Genomic DNA, 17,546 nt, shown 5'->3' on the forward strand with positions numbered 1-17,546 from the left:
TCGTCTCTCTCTGCCAGGAAGGGCAGGCGAGATAAATTAATTGGGATTAAGATTAGGCCATAAAATTCTTTTTCGAATCGACTAGAAAATCACTGTGGGCTAAAAGCAGTCGATGCACAGTGAATAAATTCTGTAAACTATACAACGGTATCCCACAGTTTAATGCTGGCAATAACAAATATAATTTGAAATAAATGGGAAGCAGCTTTCCCATCCATGTCCAGGCAGCAGAGAGTGCGGGGAGAAGGCAGCGCCGTGCCCGAAACGCGATTAGGGGAGATGGGCTGTGCATGGGAACCACTAATGGGAAGAACGCAGCGAGCTGCTGGAAAACACCACGGATAAAAGCGATGAATCAGAGCTGCTGCTCGCCTCCCGAGCGCTGCTGTGTGATGCTGTACGCTCAGCTCCATCCCAGGCAGCTCTCAGGACCCCTGAGCCCACCCGACTCACCCGTCACCAACCCCAGCCCACCCAGCAGACCCTACCTGTGCTGTCTCCCAGCCCGCGGGGTGGGCGAGCATCCTTGCCGCCGCTGCTGTGGCCAGCGGCTGGCTCGGCAGTGCTGGTGCGGCCGGGGCTGCTGCGGGGTCCGTCCCTGCCGGGTGCAGGAGCTGGGGTGCTGGGGGGCGCACGAGGCGGCGTAGGAGCGGCAGTGGCAGCAGCAGCAGCAGTGGTGGCGGTGGTCGCGGCAGCGGTGGTGGCAGCGGTAGTGGCGAAGGCGCCGGGCAGCGTGCTGCTCTCCAGGGAGTCCTCCTCTCCCGTGGGGCCCCAAACGATGACCTCGGGCAGCGGTGTGGACCGGGTGTCCCGTGGGGCGAAGCCGTGGCCGCGCAGTTGCCGCCGGCCTCTCCGTGAGCGGGGCCGGCGCGGTGGGTGGCCGGTGGGCAGCGGGGCAGTGGGGGGTGGGCGGCGGGAGCGGGGTCTCTGTGGGGGGGGCTCAGGGGCGCAGGTCCAGGGGGGGCCAGGGCGACGTATCTCCTCCCCGCTCCCTGTGCCCCACACCGAGCCGCGGGACAGTCTGTGCCGGAGCGCCGGCCGTGGCGAGAGCCTCCCCCCAGTGCCACTGGCTGGGGGCTGGCAGCTGGCGAGGTCCATGGCTAGGTGGAACATGGCTATTAAAATCCAAGCATGGCTTCCGAGCGGGCAACCTGACCTGCGGACAGACAGCAACCACGTTAGAGACCAGCGGGATAACCCAGTGCTCCCGCCCAGCACAGCCCCTGAAAACACCCCTGGCAGTGTGGGAAAGCTGTGCCATCATCCTCCCCCCACACCCCAGACAGGGCTCCGCTGTCAAACGGCCTGGCAGGGCACCCCGCGCCCCCTTCCCCTCCACCACCAGGAACAGGGCAGATCGAGGACCCCCTTCCGTCCCCAAAAGTGTGACTTCACTGCTCAGCTGGGGTCTGTGAGCACCACAGCACGCTGGCACAGATCTGGCAGCACAAAGCCCTGAGGAACAGGCTGGTGTCCGCCCTGCCCGATGCCAGCTGAGCTCCCCAATGGCACAACCAGGGCGCCGGCAGCTGGAGCCTCTGCAGCACCCAGTGTCAGGGAGCCTGGCCCCTGCTCCTTGGCTTCCCAGGCAGGTCCAAGGAGCCAGCACAGGGAGCGTGGAGGTGTTAATCCCCTAAAGAGCTGAGGCAGAAGAGGCCATGGGCCGTGGCATGGGCACCCACAGCCTGGCTCCTGTCGAGGGTCCCCCATGCTGCCACATCTCCTCTGGTGCGGTTCACAGCACCGAATGCAACCCCATGGCACAGGAACTTCCCTCAGCTGAGCAGGGCAGGCCGAGCAGCCCCTCTCAATGTCCCCTCTGCCAGAGAGCAGCTAGAAACATCCCACACCACATATAAACCCAGCACGCCTCCAGTGTGCCAGGTCACCTCAAAGCCTGCTCCATCCTCCACAGCACCCCACCTTGCAAGGCTCCGCTCCACTCACACCCCACTGAGAAGCTGCCCCACACGCGGCCTGAAAACGCCCTGATACCCCCATTCTTCTTTTTTAATTTCCCCCCAGAAAACAGAAACCCATTAGGCCAAAGCCCAAAAATCTTTATTCCATTTTATTCAGCTTTTACACAAGAAAGACTTTTGTCGCACTCAGCAGGAGTTAATGAGAGCTTTATATGGCTAAATAGACTAATCCTCCGCAGCGCTGCGCCCCGTAAAGTCCTTGGTAGCACTACAAATGTGCATCTGGTTGACAGAAGCATTTGTACACTCCCTCCATGCGTGAGCAAATGAAGCTAAAGGAGCTGACCTGGATACTCTCAGGCACAGTCTTTTTCTGCTCAGAGGATCTCTTTTTTTTTCCCTTTTCCCTTAATTGGGTGTTTTTTCAAAGCGTAACAGCATTTATTTTGGGGAGGAATAAGGCGACGCAGGGAAGGAGCACAGAAGGAGAAAGGGAAGAGCCAGAAACAGACAACATAAACCAAAATAGTTTGGGCTGGGGGAGGAAGGATTTCAGGGCTTCAAAAAAATCCCAAACCGCCCAAACCACGTTGCTGGTGGGGGATTTTTTTAGAGGCTGGCAGTGCCGCGGGGGATGGCATGAAGAGCATCCCGCATGCGCTGCGCATCGGCGGCACTACAGCAACACCCCATCCCCCCAGCGAGGAGTGGGGGGGCTTCGAGGGGAGCATCAAACCCAGGTTCAGCTCTGCGATGCTCACATTCACTCCAGGGGCTCGGCAGGCTCGCCTGCACCTCTGCCCACCGCATTAACCCCACCTGACATGTCTCCTTGCGATACTCACCTGGGTACCACCCCTCACACATCCAAACCCCATCCAGCCAGGCAGCAGCACCCGAGGTGAGGGGCGATGCTCCCAGCCCAAACTCGGTGCTTGCTAAATCCCCGCTGCTGTGCAGCAGCTTCCCAAAGACAGAATGCCAATCCCTGGGAGCGGCAGCTCAGAGGAGAAACAGACTTTCCCCTGATTCCCATCTCCTCCTGCTCGTTCGTGACATTCTCAAGCTGCCGTGACAGCAGCCCTGACTCACGGGGGGTTTGCTCCTGCGTGGGACCTGCCCAAGCGTTGCTGCCTGGCTCCCCCGCAGCCTCGGGCAGACACGCAGGGAAAATGCACTGGGTGACCCCCCTCCCCCCTTCCCCAGCTTCATGCTGCCAAGTCAGTGATACTGTGCCCAAGCACCACCAGGCAACACTAGGTGACACCCAGAGGCATCCCTCACTCCCGGTATCGGTCCCCAGGTCAGAGCCCCTACTGATGGGGAGGGACACGGCCGGGACACCCACAGCTCATACAGGGCAGCACTCTGTGTCATCCTTGGGGCAGGACGGGTCACCCTCCTGCCTGTGTCCCTCCCTTCGAGCTATGCCAGCCAAGGGACTGTCACCTGAGGAGCATCCATTCTCCTGGCCACCCAGCTGGCTGGCACATGCACAGGAGGCGGCTTTTGGGACGGGAGCAGCGAGTCCGGTTACCTCAGAGGAATTTTGCGTGGCATGCAATCTTTTGAGGGCTTTGCAACAACAGATAAGAGCAAGTGTCCTTCAGAATAAATAGCAGCGTGTAGGAGTTGCTGTTGTCTAGGCAACGCAGCCGATGTGCTCGGCGCGGCGGCGGGGATGCGGCAGCGCGTGGCGGGGCCGGTGGCAGCCAAGGGCCCCCAATCTCCACCACAGGACCACCCTTCCTTCTCCCCCCCCCAGCTCAAACACTCCACAAAACCTGGAGGTCAGAGGGCCACAGCCCATGGGCAGCCTAGGGAGCGGGGACACGTCCCGTCTGGAGCTCCTGCTACCTTTGTGTGCCCCAAAAAACCCCGGAGGAACCACTGTTCCCAACACGCCGCCCCCGCGGAGTCCCCATGCCTCCCCCTGCCCATCACAGCTCAGGCAGGAGAGCATCCCTTGCCTCTCGAGAGGTACGGGCAGAAAGTCACCGCTGCTTGGAGCGCAGGAGGATGTCAGAGCTTTGCTGAGACATCAGATGGCACAAACCCTCCTCCAACCACACAGCCCGAGAGTGGAGGCAAGAGGAGAGTCACCACTCGCTCTCAGCTTTGTGTTACTTCTTCCCCTGTCTTGGTGGCGAGCGGGAGCATTATCCTGGAATACTTTAAGTTATCCTGGAATAGTTTCAGTTATCCTGGAACACTTCTCAAACTCAAGGAAAAAAAAATCTACAAAACTCTGAAATTCGGTTCAAAAAAAAGACCAGAGCTGCAGAGATGCCTGAGAAGATGAATCCCTTCTTCAGCCTCCACATTTGAAGCCTCCGCTCCAGCAAACCACAAATCCGCTCCCGTGGTGTAATGGCTGGAGAGGCATCCCTGTTCTCAGGCAGTGAGGGAAACTCCGACCAATACCCACCTGCACTCTGCTTCAAGGGAAACACTCAGATTAACTGCAGGGATCGCACACGTGGGGTCACCTGGCTATTCCCAGCCCAGGCAATCTCGAATTCAGAGGTGATGGAGTTATGGGCGCGTGAGGTGCTGCAGACGGAGCCGTGGCAGCCTTTCTGCCGTACACCACCCGGTTCAGAGTTCTGCCCAGCACAAAAAACCCCTTCCCAAATCCCTTCGTGGTGCAGCTGTGGGCTTGGGAGAGATTAGTTTCAAGGAGGCTGGAGGACATGAGCTCGCCCTGCTCTTTGCTGGTCGGGAAGAGGCTGCTGGGGCCCCACACGCCTTAAACCCCTTCCCTGCCATGAAAAGCCAGGGCAGCCAAATCCCTCCAACCCCGACGATGCTTCATGTACCACCAGAAGCCCCCTGGGGGGGTTGGAGAGCAGAGCATGGGAAATGCTTTGGCAATTCCCGGCCCCGGATTGCCGCAGAGCTGAACACGGCAAGAGGGATCTCTGTCCTTGAGACCCACGTCCCAAACCCGCTGTCCCATGGGCACCAGCCGGGCCCATCACCCGGGGCTGCCGCTTCACAGCCACAGCTCCTGCAGCTCCAAAGCACATGCAGGGTGCTGATAGCATCACCCCTGCCATGTCTCCAGATCTGTCCAGAGCACTGAGGGCCGCCCCACGCTCCTGAGACAATGTGGCTGCACACAACGGTACCACATGGAACCTGGACAGAAATCCATGGGGATAAATCCCACTGGGTGAAAGATGAGAGCAGCCAGGCCAAGGGAAGCAGAGCCCCCCCTTCTGCCCCCCTTCACACCAGTTATTCCACACTTCTATCCACAGGGGCAGCCATGGGAGCACGATGGCAGCAGGCAGGACATGGGCTAATCCCACAGCTGCTGTGCCCCCAGAAATCCCTGGGGTTGGTAATCTGTCCGAGCAATTAACAGGGATCATGGCTCGGAAAGGGCAACACAGGAGCTGTCAGCAGCTCCCAAGCCCTTTGCAAATAAGCCGCTTCCCCGGCGCGCACGAAGGCGGATCCCAGCGCGACGCAAGGAGAGAGGTGCCTATTTGTGTCCCTTTCAGAAGGTACTTGTTTGCTCTCCAACACCGGCCCCTTTCTCCCCTGGCCGAGGAGCCACTTCACAGCAGCGTTAAATGCAGAATAGGCTGATTTTTAATGCAGAATTATACAAATGGAGCCATTCTTCCATTCCGTGCCTCCCGTTAGGTAATCTATTGGTATTGCACAGGGAATCAAGGTTATGTCCTTGTTGAGATGATTTACGGGCTCTGAGCATTTCATATCTCTCAACGCCAAGCAAGACAGGGACGGAATATTCCGGCGAGCGCCTGGAGCGTGGGAGCAGCGGCCGGAGGGACGGGGCGACGTTTGCTTGTCCCGGGCCAGGCGCAGCGGGCATTGTGCTCTGGGGAGGAATGAGGCAGCTGCATCTCGGCGGGCGACTCACACAGGAGCAAGAGGAAGAGGGGAAGGCGGCAGCAGCGGCGGCAGATGCTTGGCCCACGACCGCGTGTCCTCACCGCGGTGGGGACTGCAGCCCCAGCTCCTGTCGCAGCTGCTCTCCTCTCCTCTCCAGCCCTGCTTTCCCATCCCCGCAGTGCAGCGACCGTCCTTTGTTGTGACACCAGCAGCCATCGCCATGGAAATAGAGCATCACCCTTTTCCCTCCCGCCGGAACAGGACCCTCGCTGGGGCTGGGAGGAAAGAAGCGGTGAGGGCAGGTGCCTTACATCGTGGCTTGGCAGGAGACCCCCTGGACCACCCCATCCGGGTGCCCAGCACCACATCCTGCCCCTCCTAAGTGATGCTTCGCTCCAGGACAAGTTGCTCTGAACCCAGACCCAATGGGATCTGGGAAGTTACTCACTGTGCTCTCTGCAGCCACAACTTCTTCCAAGATAATTATAAATTTGAGAAAATATGGCTGCCGAGCTCTTTAAAGCCAGGACTGGGAATTAAGGCACAAAAGCTGACACACAGTAGCACCTAGGTAAATTAAATGTGCCACATCACTACCTATCGATATTACAGAACTGAGCTTCAGGATTACCTGCTAATAAAAGAGATATTTAAAACAAGGCCTAAGTTCCTCCGCTCTCCCCCTTCTCCCCACAAGTAATTAAACCGAGACCGCTTCCCGCGGCGGAAGGGATGGGATTTATCAGGGAAGGAAGCCAGCCGAGGGTGAAATAGGCTGAATCCTCAGCACTGTGCTTCCGTGGCCAGGCACACGGTGCCTGTTTCTCCAGGAAAACGGGGCAGAGAGAGGTGGGCTGGGGAGCAGCGGGGCCTGCCCAGGGCAGAAATGCCTTGACAGGGGACGGGTCCATCCCGGCCTGTGCCCAGGGAGCTGTGTCCCATGGCAGAGCACGGGGCAGGCGAGGGGAGCAGCTCGCACGGGGCTTTTCTGCCTCCGTCTTGAGCTCACCCAGCTGCAAATAAACAATTTTAACATTTGAATAGCCGCGAGTGCGGAAGGCATAATTAATACCCAGCGGTACCGCCAATATGCTGATGCGGTAGGCGCAGGCCCTGCCAAGGCTGTCAGAGAGCAGATCTGGCGCAGCAGTGCCGCGGCCCTGGCTGCTCCCGCCTGCGGGCCCCGTCCTTCGCTGGAAGCACAAAGGGCAAAGCCCCAAGAGCAGCATCCTGGGGCCAGTGCCAGACCCCACCAGCACGGGACCCCTCCGGCACAGGACCCCTCCAGCACAGGACCCCTATGGCACATCCCATACCCACGCTGTGAGATGCGGGACGGTGTTGTAGAGCCACACGGGGAAGAGAAGAGGGAGAAGATGGGTGCACATGGCACGGCGTGAAGGCAAAAGCAGCTTCGCTCCATTGCAGCCACGTGCCTGGTCCCTGCCAGAGTCAAGCCAAACCTCAAGCCTGAGGTTTAAGTTCATTCCCCATTTTTAAACACCAGTGGGACTCGGGGAGCTCAGCACCTGCAGCCAGCCTGGGGATGAGCATGAGAGCTCAGCTAACGCAGTGAGCAGGCGAATGTCATTCAGCACTGCCAGCCCAGCTCGACCCACTCGGACAGGGACACGTGTCCATGGGAGAGCCCTTTCCCCGGGACGGCTCCAGGGTCTGAAAAGCACCGAGGATGGGAAGCCCGCGAGTCGGCGCCTTCAGACAGAGACACAGCTCCAGCAGATTTCCGTGCAGAACCGGAGCTCGGTGATTCACCGGCCGCTGCTCCGGCAGAAGGAGCCCCACGCGCGGTCTGGCTCCCCTGGGAAGACCCAGCGGGCTGCAGCTTCATCTGCCAGACGTAGCGAGGCAGGGCCTGGGCAAGCTGCCCCGCGCTGCCTCACGCCCCAGCGACCAACCACCCAAGCACATCCCCGGCGGCACGGCTCGGCTGGGCTGCAGGCTCAGCCCCTGCCACCCCGGTGCAGCCAGAGCATCCCCTCCGGCACACACGCCACAGGCACCGCTTCCCGCTCCACACGCTGCCAGCCCGGCCAGCCCAGCCGGCGAACACTGCCCGCATTTAGCGTGGCAGGGACGGACAGTGGGGTGTTTCATCAAACCCTCGGGAATAACACTCGGCTTTTGTCCCAGAGGATAAAGGGGGCTTGTGAGTGCTGCCTCTCCAGCCCAAACCTGCACCTGTCGCCGATGGATTTTGCTCGTGTCCTTCCCTCCCCCCCTCCAAATTCCACACCGATGCTGAGTATCAGGCAGCAGCAGCCGGAGCTTTGGTTTAGACACAACTTGCCGGGAAGTCGCTCTCAGATTTCCAAATCCACCAAAAATCTTGCCCAAGCATCCCTCAAGCTCCATTCCTGGCAATACTAGACCCCCTCTAAACCTAAGGAGATCACAGGGGGGTCCTCTTATTTTAGCTTCTATCTAAACCTCCCCATACATCCCACCACCTCAGCACACCACAAAACCAGTTCCTAGCCTCTTCTTGCTAACACCTACCCGGGAGGTCTCCGGGCGCGTGGGACCGCGCTGCTCTCTCCCATCACCGCTGCCAGAGCTCAGAGCATCTGCCCGTTTTCCCAAACACACATAAAACCCCCCCTGCAGCAGGGCAGGACCGCCACATACGTAGGATGGTGCTAAACCCGGCAGCTTAGAGATCATCCCTAATGCTGCACGGAACAGTTAAGGACAGTGGTTGGGTTTAACGGCTCCCCGATGCGGACAGGGGTGCAGGGAGGAAGACGCTTCCCCCGCAGCCGTCAGTGAAGGAGTCGCCTGTTTCCCTGCTCTGCTCATGAATTTTCTTCCCTCCCTGCACGCCTCCCCCCTGGATTTGTGGGCAAAGCCGGGTCTCTGCGGGACGATGGGGCCGCCTCCTCTGACGAAACGATGGCATCGGGGTGTGAGAGGGTGACACAAAGCCCCAGCGCTGCGGGACGGGATGGCAGGAATGCGGCACTTCCCCCGGGAGCCAAGCGGACCAGTGCCAGGATTGCCATAATCCTGCCTGATCCCAGGCTGGAGCAGGAGCCTTACTGGGGGTTTTCCTCCTCCAGAGCCTGTATCCACGAAGGCACAGTGATTTCAGGAGAGAGCGGCTACTTCAAGCCATCCCTTGGGTTCTGAAGGGACCTACCACGAAGAAGAGCACGGTACCTGCTACCGCTCACACCGCCCTTTCTCACCGCCACCTCGCTGGTAAATAACCCTGGTGCTTATCTCGTTTTCTGAATTAACGTGCTCGAGCATGTCATTACAACGCAGGCAGGAAACGCTTTGATCTCAAGAAATAAGATAAGTTGGCTCAGTACGTATAAAGTAGCAGCTTAATGAGCTTTAAACAACAAAATAATTAGAATAGGCCCGTTCCATTGTCGAACACAATGGAGCTTCGTGGGAGCCGCGCGCTGGAGCCCACCATGATATCCCCATCAGTGGGAATACTACTGCTGTGGGACATACCTATCCCAATGGGATTTTCATGATGGTCTCCCAAGGAGCATCTCCTTCCCAGGGTCAAGACAAGCACCAATCCCACTGGATACACCTGCATCCCCAGCCCAGCTGGCTCCTTCCCGTGGTGAGGGCTGGGTGTCCCATGGGAAATCCCACTGACGGGGTCTAAATGCCAGCCCTGCTCTCGACTCACAACCTAGACCCAAAGCCGGCTTTCTCCTGGGAAGCCCCCAGCAGCCCGGGGATGCACAGCCTGCCCTGAGACCTCAAGGCAAGGGACAAACATGGGGGAAGCATAAAGAACTTCAAAGGGTCCATAACTCTCAGGGGAAAGGGAGGGGATGGGAAATAAAGCACAGTTGGGTGGCTTTTACAGAGCAAGAAATGCAATTAAAACCAAAACCAAACCAAACCCCAGCAGCAGAGGAGTCTCTGGAGATACAAAACATCAGTGGGGAAGCTGGGGCATGAGGCAGGGGAGCTGCTGGTACCTGCAGTCCCACTCCTGAGCCACCAGTACCTGGGCTCTGCCCAGCCCTGCAGCCTGGACATCCTGCTGCCAGCGAGGGCTCGCAGCTAGACACGCTCCAAGGAGAAGAGAGGATGGCCCAGAAGGATGGAGAAAAGGCCAAGCCAAAACAGAAAGCACCAGCAGCAAGGATGAAATCCAAGGCGAAGACTCTTGATCCTTTCATACAGAGGTTTAAATCCCTTTTTAGCACCGAACAATTTCTCCTGCACGGAGGAGAGCAGCTCTCCCGGCCACGGCCACCTCATCACACGTTCCACATCCGGGCAGCTCACCGGCTCTCCCGCTCCGGCAGCCGCGGGAGCGAAATCCTGCCGGATCAAGGTGAGTGTGAGTCACCAGCGGCACGCCGGGCGCCCAGAAAACACTGTGCCGTTTGTGGGCACACACCCTCCCGAGCCTAATTGCCAGTGAGTCAGATCTCACCCAGCTTTGCATCTCATTAAAAAATAATAAAATAAAATAGAATCCCCTTTGTGGGAGCGATTAAACTTTCCCCAGTGTTGTCTCCAGAGGACAGACCGAGGCCTCAGCCAGGCAGAGCGGTGCTGACAGGGACCTCCCGCACCCCTCGCTGCTTTGCACAAACCTCTGCTCTTCATTACATCTCCTGCTGTATCCTGGCTTTCCACAAACAGCCACTGTGCCACGGGACAGGAGGGGAGAAGGTGGAATCACATCTCTTCCCGCTGGATGCCAGAGTGAGATGTCCCCAACGAGCTGCCCCCAAGAAACATTCCCATCCTTATCCATCAGAACGAGCAGAATTGATTCTGCCAGGGAATCACGTCACTTTGAGGGGCACACAGAATAAGCCCTGCATGCTTTGTATTGGAGGATGCTCAATGAATGGAGAAGCTCTTCCGAAGCCATGGAACAAGGTGAGGAACTCATCCTCATCCTCCCCAGAGAAAACTTCCCAAGGAAACCCAGGAAAGGCAACCACACGTAGAAAGTGGGTCCGTTCTTCCTGGGGGCTCCTGTGAACATGGCACTTGCCAGCATCTGACCGTGCATAATGCCCGTCTGCTGCGGGCTCAGCCCAGCTTCGGCTGCTGCTGGGGAGAGGCAGAGCCCAACCGCGCTCCCGGTGGGAAGCGTGGCCACGTGGCCTTGGCTCCCGGCATTAATCACCCATGTTCCGGTGGGTACTTAAGTGGATGTCCTAATCCATGTCAATTAACCGACGCTTCATTACTCGAGTCCCGCGGACGGAGGCAGATAGATGCTATCGCAGGCACCGGGCTGGGGTCACGCACGGGACTCCGGCGATTAGAGGAACGTGTCCCCGAGGAGCCAGCGCGTGCAGCAGGCTCGGCTCGCCAGGCAGGCAATTCCCAGCGGGGGGAAACCCAGCTCCCCCCTCGACCCCGCCACGTCTCCAACCCGAGCGACACGCAGTCAAGTGGCAACGTCAATTAGCACCGGCTGCTCTTAGCTCAGCCTCCAATGCCGAGTGTGGAGAAACCAGCCCCCAGCCCTCCCACACCGAGCTGCACACCCGTTACGCTGTCACGCTTCCTACTTATTTATAGGCCCCAAGCCCTGGGCCGGAGCAGGGAACACAAGGAGATGCCCCCAAACATCCCGGGATGCTGCAGAGGGGATGCATGGCCAAAGCTCCTCGTGGGTGGGAGCACCCGATCCCTGCGAGGCTGCAGCTCGTCTCTGCAGAGCTCCCATCCTGCATGAACCACACAGCCCCTCATACAGCACGTGGCTCTGACAGTGTGCAGGGCACAGAGTCGCTCCCCCAGTCCCAAGTCCCCAGACCAGCATGGCCCCAGTCCCTTGCCTCATGGCACACGCTCTGGCATCCCACAACACCTCGTGTGGGAAGCACTTCACGGCTCCAGACCATGTGCTGGCATCAGAGCAGCTTTTACTCAGCCTTGACTTGGAAGCCAGCAGGGTTTGCAGGGCTCACACCCCAGCCAGGCAGGGGAAAGCTTCGCTGCTCCCCCCTCACCTTGTCCCACCAAGAGCTCTGCTGATTGGTGGCCGAGGCTCTTCCTCTCCTCACCACCACACATCTTCTTCACTATGACCCAGCGAGCTGCCTTCATTTCCCGCTCCAGCTGGGGCCTCCTGAGTCCCTGTGTCGGGGAATGGCCATCGCTCCCCACAGCACCGGGCAGGATGGGGTTCTGGAGCCCACAGGCAGCATCACTCACAGCGATGCAGCAGCAGACCGGGCGCAGCGCTGCTGGGGATGCATCAAAGCTTCCAGAAAAGCAGAGCTGCTGAGAGACCTCCAGAGCCGATTCAAACAGGAATCGTCACATGCTGAAGCGTGCCTCCTGCCTACACATCACTTCCAAGCCACAGTGAGGCTTTCTGCAGATCAGAGTTGAAAATGAACACTTTATGAATGATGAGCTTTATTTTATATATATATATATATATACTCTCTCTTTTTTTTTTTTTCAGTCCATTTAATTTCTCCCAAACCAGCCAGCCAAGGCAGAGCACTGGGGAAGCCTCTCCACTGAATTTTGGTGGGTGCTGGCCCAGAGGTGACCAATGGTCTTGGGCAGAGAACCAGAGCCGGGCTTGGAGGCTTCGCTGGGGATGTACACCCTGCTGTTCGCTGGGAAGGACCTCGGGCGTGTGCCCAGCGGGGGCTTCGGCCTCCTGCCCCTTGGCCCTCGCTGATCCCATCCCTGCTTATTTCCATGTGACTGCTCATCCATCCCCAGCCCAGCAGGACTCCTTTTCCTTCCATCACTGTGCTAGAGAAGCCACATCGCCCAGCGCCAAGGAGACACGCCAGAGAAGCGCCGCATCCTCCTGCGCTCGGGGGTTTTCGCTGCAAGTCTCCATCCTGCCCGGTGCAGCCCATGTGAGGAGAGATGCTGCCTGGCCAGGAATACCCGTTGGCCCCCACCACATCCCCCCCAGCGCCAGGCAAAGCCGCCCAACGCCACGCTGAAAGGAGGTTTAGCACAGCTTCCACTCCAGAGCCACAGGGAAAGGAATTGATAAACCCAGAAAGCGGGAGCGATTCAGCGGCTGACAGGAACCTCATTTCACGAGGAATCCTCATAAAACCAAATTAATGTTGAAGGATGAAGGGTAGGTAAACCTCCCGCGGTTAAGTTCAGGCCACAGAGACTCAGCTTAAATCTCCCAGCAGTTCTGATTTAATCAATGCATTTCAAAGTGAAATTAGATGAAGTGCATCTCCATCACAGGAAATTATGTAAGCTATCAAAGTCCGTAGGTGCAGGTCCCGGTAAGGAGAGCCACAGGAAATATTCATAGCAACTCAAATTCCATTCTTAAGGAGGCAGCTCAGGTCCAGAGTCTGACGTTATTCCAGGGAAAAAGTTCACGCTGATGAAAACTGCAAATCCATGGCAAAGATGGGCTCAAGAGGACAGGAGAGGAGAGGAAGAATCTTTCCAATGAGGTGGTGAAGGTGCCGATGAGGCCGCTCCACCCTCCCCACTGATCCCCCCTGCAACGTGTGGCATCCAGGAGCTACACCCCAGGAAGAGTTTTGGTCTCTAACCCAAACTCCATGGGGCCCAGACTGCTGTGACCCACTTCATCACCACTAGCCTTCACAAGAACAGCGGGTACCGCAGCCGGGAGCAGAGCAGCTCCCGCTCCTCCGGCTCAGCGTATTGATTCCCGTAATCTTTCCTCCCAGTCCTTCTCCTATTAGCTATATTTAAAGGCTTAACCATGCATACATTTTCATAATGAACCTCAGACCTGTCAGGAGTCATATGGATTATTCACACCCTACGGAGCCGGCGTGCGAAGCCGCGCTCGGTGCTCAGCACTGCCCGGTCCACACACACACACACACACACGTAACTGAGCCATGTGGGGAGACCTCACAGATCCAGCATGGGCCAGGAAAGGGAGGAGGAAGGATATCAGCCACCCAGAGAGCTGGTGGGACCCCGCTGCGGGCTGGGCTTTGAAGGAGAACCAGCAGCTCCTCGTTTTTGGTGGGTGATGGTTACGTAAAGCAAACCCAAGGCAGCCTGGAGCAGCTGGGCCGGCAGCTCACATGTGCTGGAGGCAGGCAGGATGGATGCCGATGTGGGGCAGCCCCCGAAGCATCCAGCGGCTCCGTGACCATGGCAGCTCCCATCCATCCATCCATCCATCCATCCATCCATCCATCCATCCATCCATCCATCCATCCATCCATCCATCCATCCCCCCACCAGGGACACCACAAAGGCATCCACGCTTCCCCAGCATTATCACAACAATTATTCCCAGCCGGGGGAAGAGGCTGCTGAAGCCCAGCGCCGCTCCCTCTGCCTCATCTGTGAAATTGCTGCCGTTGGGAGGTACGAACCGCTGCATAAAAGCGCAGTTTATTCAAGCATTATTGTGGCTGTTAAGTATCATAGCCGGTGACACTAGATGAATTTCTGTGGCAATCAATTCACCCAGGAGCAGCCAGCTCAGCCCCTGCGAGGATGCGGGATGAGTAAGGACTCCTCGGTGGAGGCCATTAACTCCCACTGCTTACCGCTCTCATTACTTCCCAGACTGCAAGGCTTGCATCTTTGACGAGCGGCTGAATCTACATTTGACAGCGTGAACTTGATGAGTGAAATCCATGGAAAACGTTTGCTTTGGCAGTCGCTCCCGGGCCCATAAAGTTTCCTGGGCGCCAATGCGCAGGGCTGTGTGCTTTTAATGAGTTGGTTTTATAACGAAGGGGAAGAAATGGCAAACAAGGGGCTGAGCTCGTGCAGCACATCGCTCCGGAGCTGAACGCTGCAAAAATTCCCGGCGTGGGGTTTAAAATACTCCGTTTGGAAGCGAAGTCCTGAGCCAGAGCCTGGAGCCTGGCAGACGGCACGCTGCAGAACGCTGTCGTGCCCTTACAGGCGCACGCAGGCACCGGCGCAGCCGTAGGCACGCACGTGTACGTCGGTGCACACTCAGGAGGTGGTGGAGGAGATGCTGCCCTCCCCCTCTCCCCCCCTCGCCCCGCCACCACCAAAAAAGCCCTAACCCAACCCAGTCCTTTGCCCCGCAGCACCCACACCGGCCCCGCTGCCAAGGGCAGAGAGGACCTGGAGCATCCCTGGGAGCGGGCTGAGGGGGAAAGCTGCGCATCCCAGCTCCGCGCACCAGCGCTTGGAAGCGGGGGGAGCAGCAAGCTCCCCTCCTCGAAAGGGTGGCAGAGGCCTTCCCAGCGATTTGCAGGTCTCGCCCTCCCCAGCTTAAGAGCAAGGCTGGCCTGCAAGGTCAGGCGGCTGCCGCTGCCCTGGGGCAGAAGGAATCTGGCTTGAAAGGAGCAGTGAGGTACCATGTCCCCTCCTGGGCAGCGGCTCCAGGCAGAGGCTGCGCGGGGTGACACGGGCACTGGAAAGGTCTACGGCTTCTCTCGGAGCTATTTTTCTAGCAGTCTTCCAAGAAAATGAGGGGAAACGACATGGGAAATGTCAGAAATAAAGCCAGAAGCAATTAGAGTTAGAGAGAAGCGAGAGCAGCAGGCAAGGTTAGCAGTAAAGTTATCTCTTATTAAAAATAAAGCACGGAGGGGGCTGGAAGCTGAAGGGGTGGTGCAGAGGACAAGCTGGAGCTGAGGATCCAGGATACACGGCAAAGAAATTCGCCAGGCAAACCGAGGGGAGAAGCAACCGGAAAGCTCCTGTTTTCCCTGCTAAACTCCTCACGAAAATAAAGAAGCAGAGGGCGTCCTCTGTTCCCAAGATTACAGCCTTCTGCTGGCTCCAGGCTTTGGAAACAGTCCCCAGCCCTGCCGGGCTTTTCATCGGGCACAGAGTCACCCCAAAGCCGAGGCACCCCAAGAAACACTGCGGGTGCGTTCCCCACGAGCAATTCCTAAGGTCACTATGACTCCTTGGAGACTCTGTCCTTCCCAGCGCGTAGCAGCACAGCCCTGGCAGACAGACGGACGGACAGACGTCTCCAGCGGCAGCTGAAGGCGCTCGCGGGGCCTGGGGGGCCCTTGGGGTGCCGGGGCTGGGGACAAGGCCGGGGGGTGCTGGGAGCTGGCTTGCCACGTGTAGTGGGGACACGGAGCACGGGGAGGGTAAAACCCAAGCCCAGGGCCTCCCCCAGTTCCTCGGCGCAGACAAAACACCCAGTTCCCCTTGCACCTCTCCAGGACTCCATCCAAAGCTCGGGCAGAGTGACAAAGCCTCCAGCAGCTCCGAAGGGCGACGGATAAAGACCCTTCTCACCACTCACCGCGCTCGGGGGGGCCCTACCCATCTCCCCTCCCGCGCCCCCATAGCAGCAGCCATGTTCTGCCAGCGCATGGGCAGGGCCGCAGCTGCCCAGGACCCCGAGTCCCACTCCCTGGGGAGCATCTCCAGGGCCCAGTGCGAGTTGCGGGAGCGGGGCCATCGGCTTGGGACCCTCGGTAGCAGCCGGACCCTTGGCACAGCCGGACAACACGACGTCGTGGCTGAACCGCACCGCGCGGACGCTCCGCAGAGGGGGCTTGGGGCAGCCTTTGACCCCAGCCCCACACAAACCACCCACCGGCTCTAAACCAGGACTTTTAAACCAAACAACTGGCCTGGGGGGGGGGAAGCAGAACAGGACAGGGATCGCACGGTACAACATCTCTCCTCCCGCCCTCGCTCCACACGCTGCTGCTGCAAAAGAATCCACCGAGCCGGGCTGGGGCTCAGCGGGGCAGGCACCGGGGGGGGGGGGGGGGGGCCGAGCAAGCCCCCGGCACAGCGCGGGGAAATAACAAGATTTAGCTCGGATGCCTTCGCCGCGGTGATGAAAACGTGTTACATAACACTTTGCCGCCGTCTCCTCCGCTTTGCAATCCCCGACTAATCCCCGAACGCGCCCGTCCGTCCGCCCGCCGCACATGCTCGGCCGCCCCTCACCACCCTCCCCGGCCCCCGAAAGGCTCCCGCCGGGGTGGTGAGGGGGGGGAACCCTTCCCGGCAGCACGGAGGGGAGGGCGAAGGGACCCGGGCGGCTGCTTCCTTGAGCAGAGCTAGGGGAAGGGGGCGGCGGGTCCCATCCCGCCGGAATAGGCACCGGCTGCGTCTCCCCGAGCGCCGGGAGCCGCCGGGCTGCTCCGCCTCACTCCGCGCCCCGCTCCCGCTCCGGGAAGTTCAGGGTTTAACTCCGCCGCCGCTCCGCGAGTGCGGCCAGGGGCTGGGGATGGGGGGAGAAAGGGGGGGTGATGAGAAGCTCTCTCCGCGGGCGGCCGCGCCCCGGCCCTACCTGCTTCCCGGGAGCCGTCGCATCCACATCGTCACGTTTCCCGGCCCGGCCCGGCCCGGCCCGGCGGGGCTCACCGCCTCAGCTCTCCATCCGGGCGCGCCGCCCCGCGCCCGCGGCAGCGCTCAGCGGCGGGGCAGGCGGCGGCCAGCGGCGCGGGCATGCCCGGGGGCCGGCGGAGGTCGGCGCTCCGGCTGCCCCGGTCCCTCAGCGCCGGCGGGGCAGCTGCGTGCCCGCGGAGGCTGCGCGCCCCATGCGCGGCGGGGGGAGGCGCGGGGCGGCCGGGGCCCCTGCGGGCGCGGCGCGGCTGGGCTCGGCTGGGCTGGGCTCCGCCGGGCTGGGCTCGGCTCGGCTCGGCTCGGCGCGCCCGCGTCTGTGCGCGCACCCGCGGGGCGGGGGCGGGGGGCCGCGGCTCTGGGAAGTTGCGCGGGGAGGAGGCGGGGGCGGAGCGCGGCCCCTCCGCTCCGCGGCCGCGGCGGGGCGGGGACGGACCCACCGCCGGGGCCGGGGCTCGGGCCGTGCGCGGCGCCGTTGGGCGCTGGAGCCCCCCGTGG

The 17,546-nt window shown here is 59.8% G+C and overlaps 1 protein-coding gene across 1 annotated transcript in view; it reads right to left on the reverse strand.

Annotated features, from left to right (window-relative positions):
* The window catches only part of AJAP1 (adherens junctions associated protein 1), a gene marked incomplete at its 5' end in the record, with an annotated part of 28,768 nt that extends 11,744 nt beyond the window's left edge, over nt 1-17,024 (reverse strand). The window contains 2 exons of the mRNA XM_084274644.1: nt 489-1,156; nt 16,996-17,024. Of these exons, the coding sequence (XP_084130770.1) occupies nt 489-1,156; nt 16,996-17,024 (697 nt within the window). The remainder of the gene's footprint in view (nt 1-488; nt 1,157-16,995) is intronic.
* Between the last annotated feature and the right edge of the window lie 522 nt (nt 17,025-17,546).

The sequence above is a fragment of the Gallinula chloropus genome, assembly GCF_964237585.1.
Source record: "Gallinula chloropus genome assembly, chromosome: 23".
Lineage (NCBI taxonomy): Eukaryota > Metazoa > Chordata > Aves > Gruiformes > Rallidae > Gallinula > Gallinula chloropus.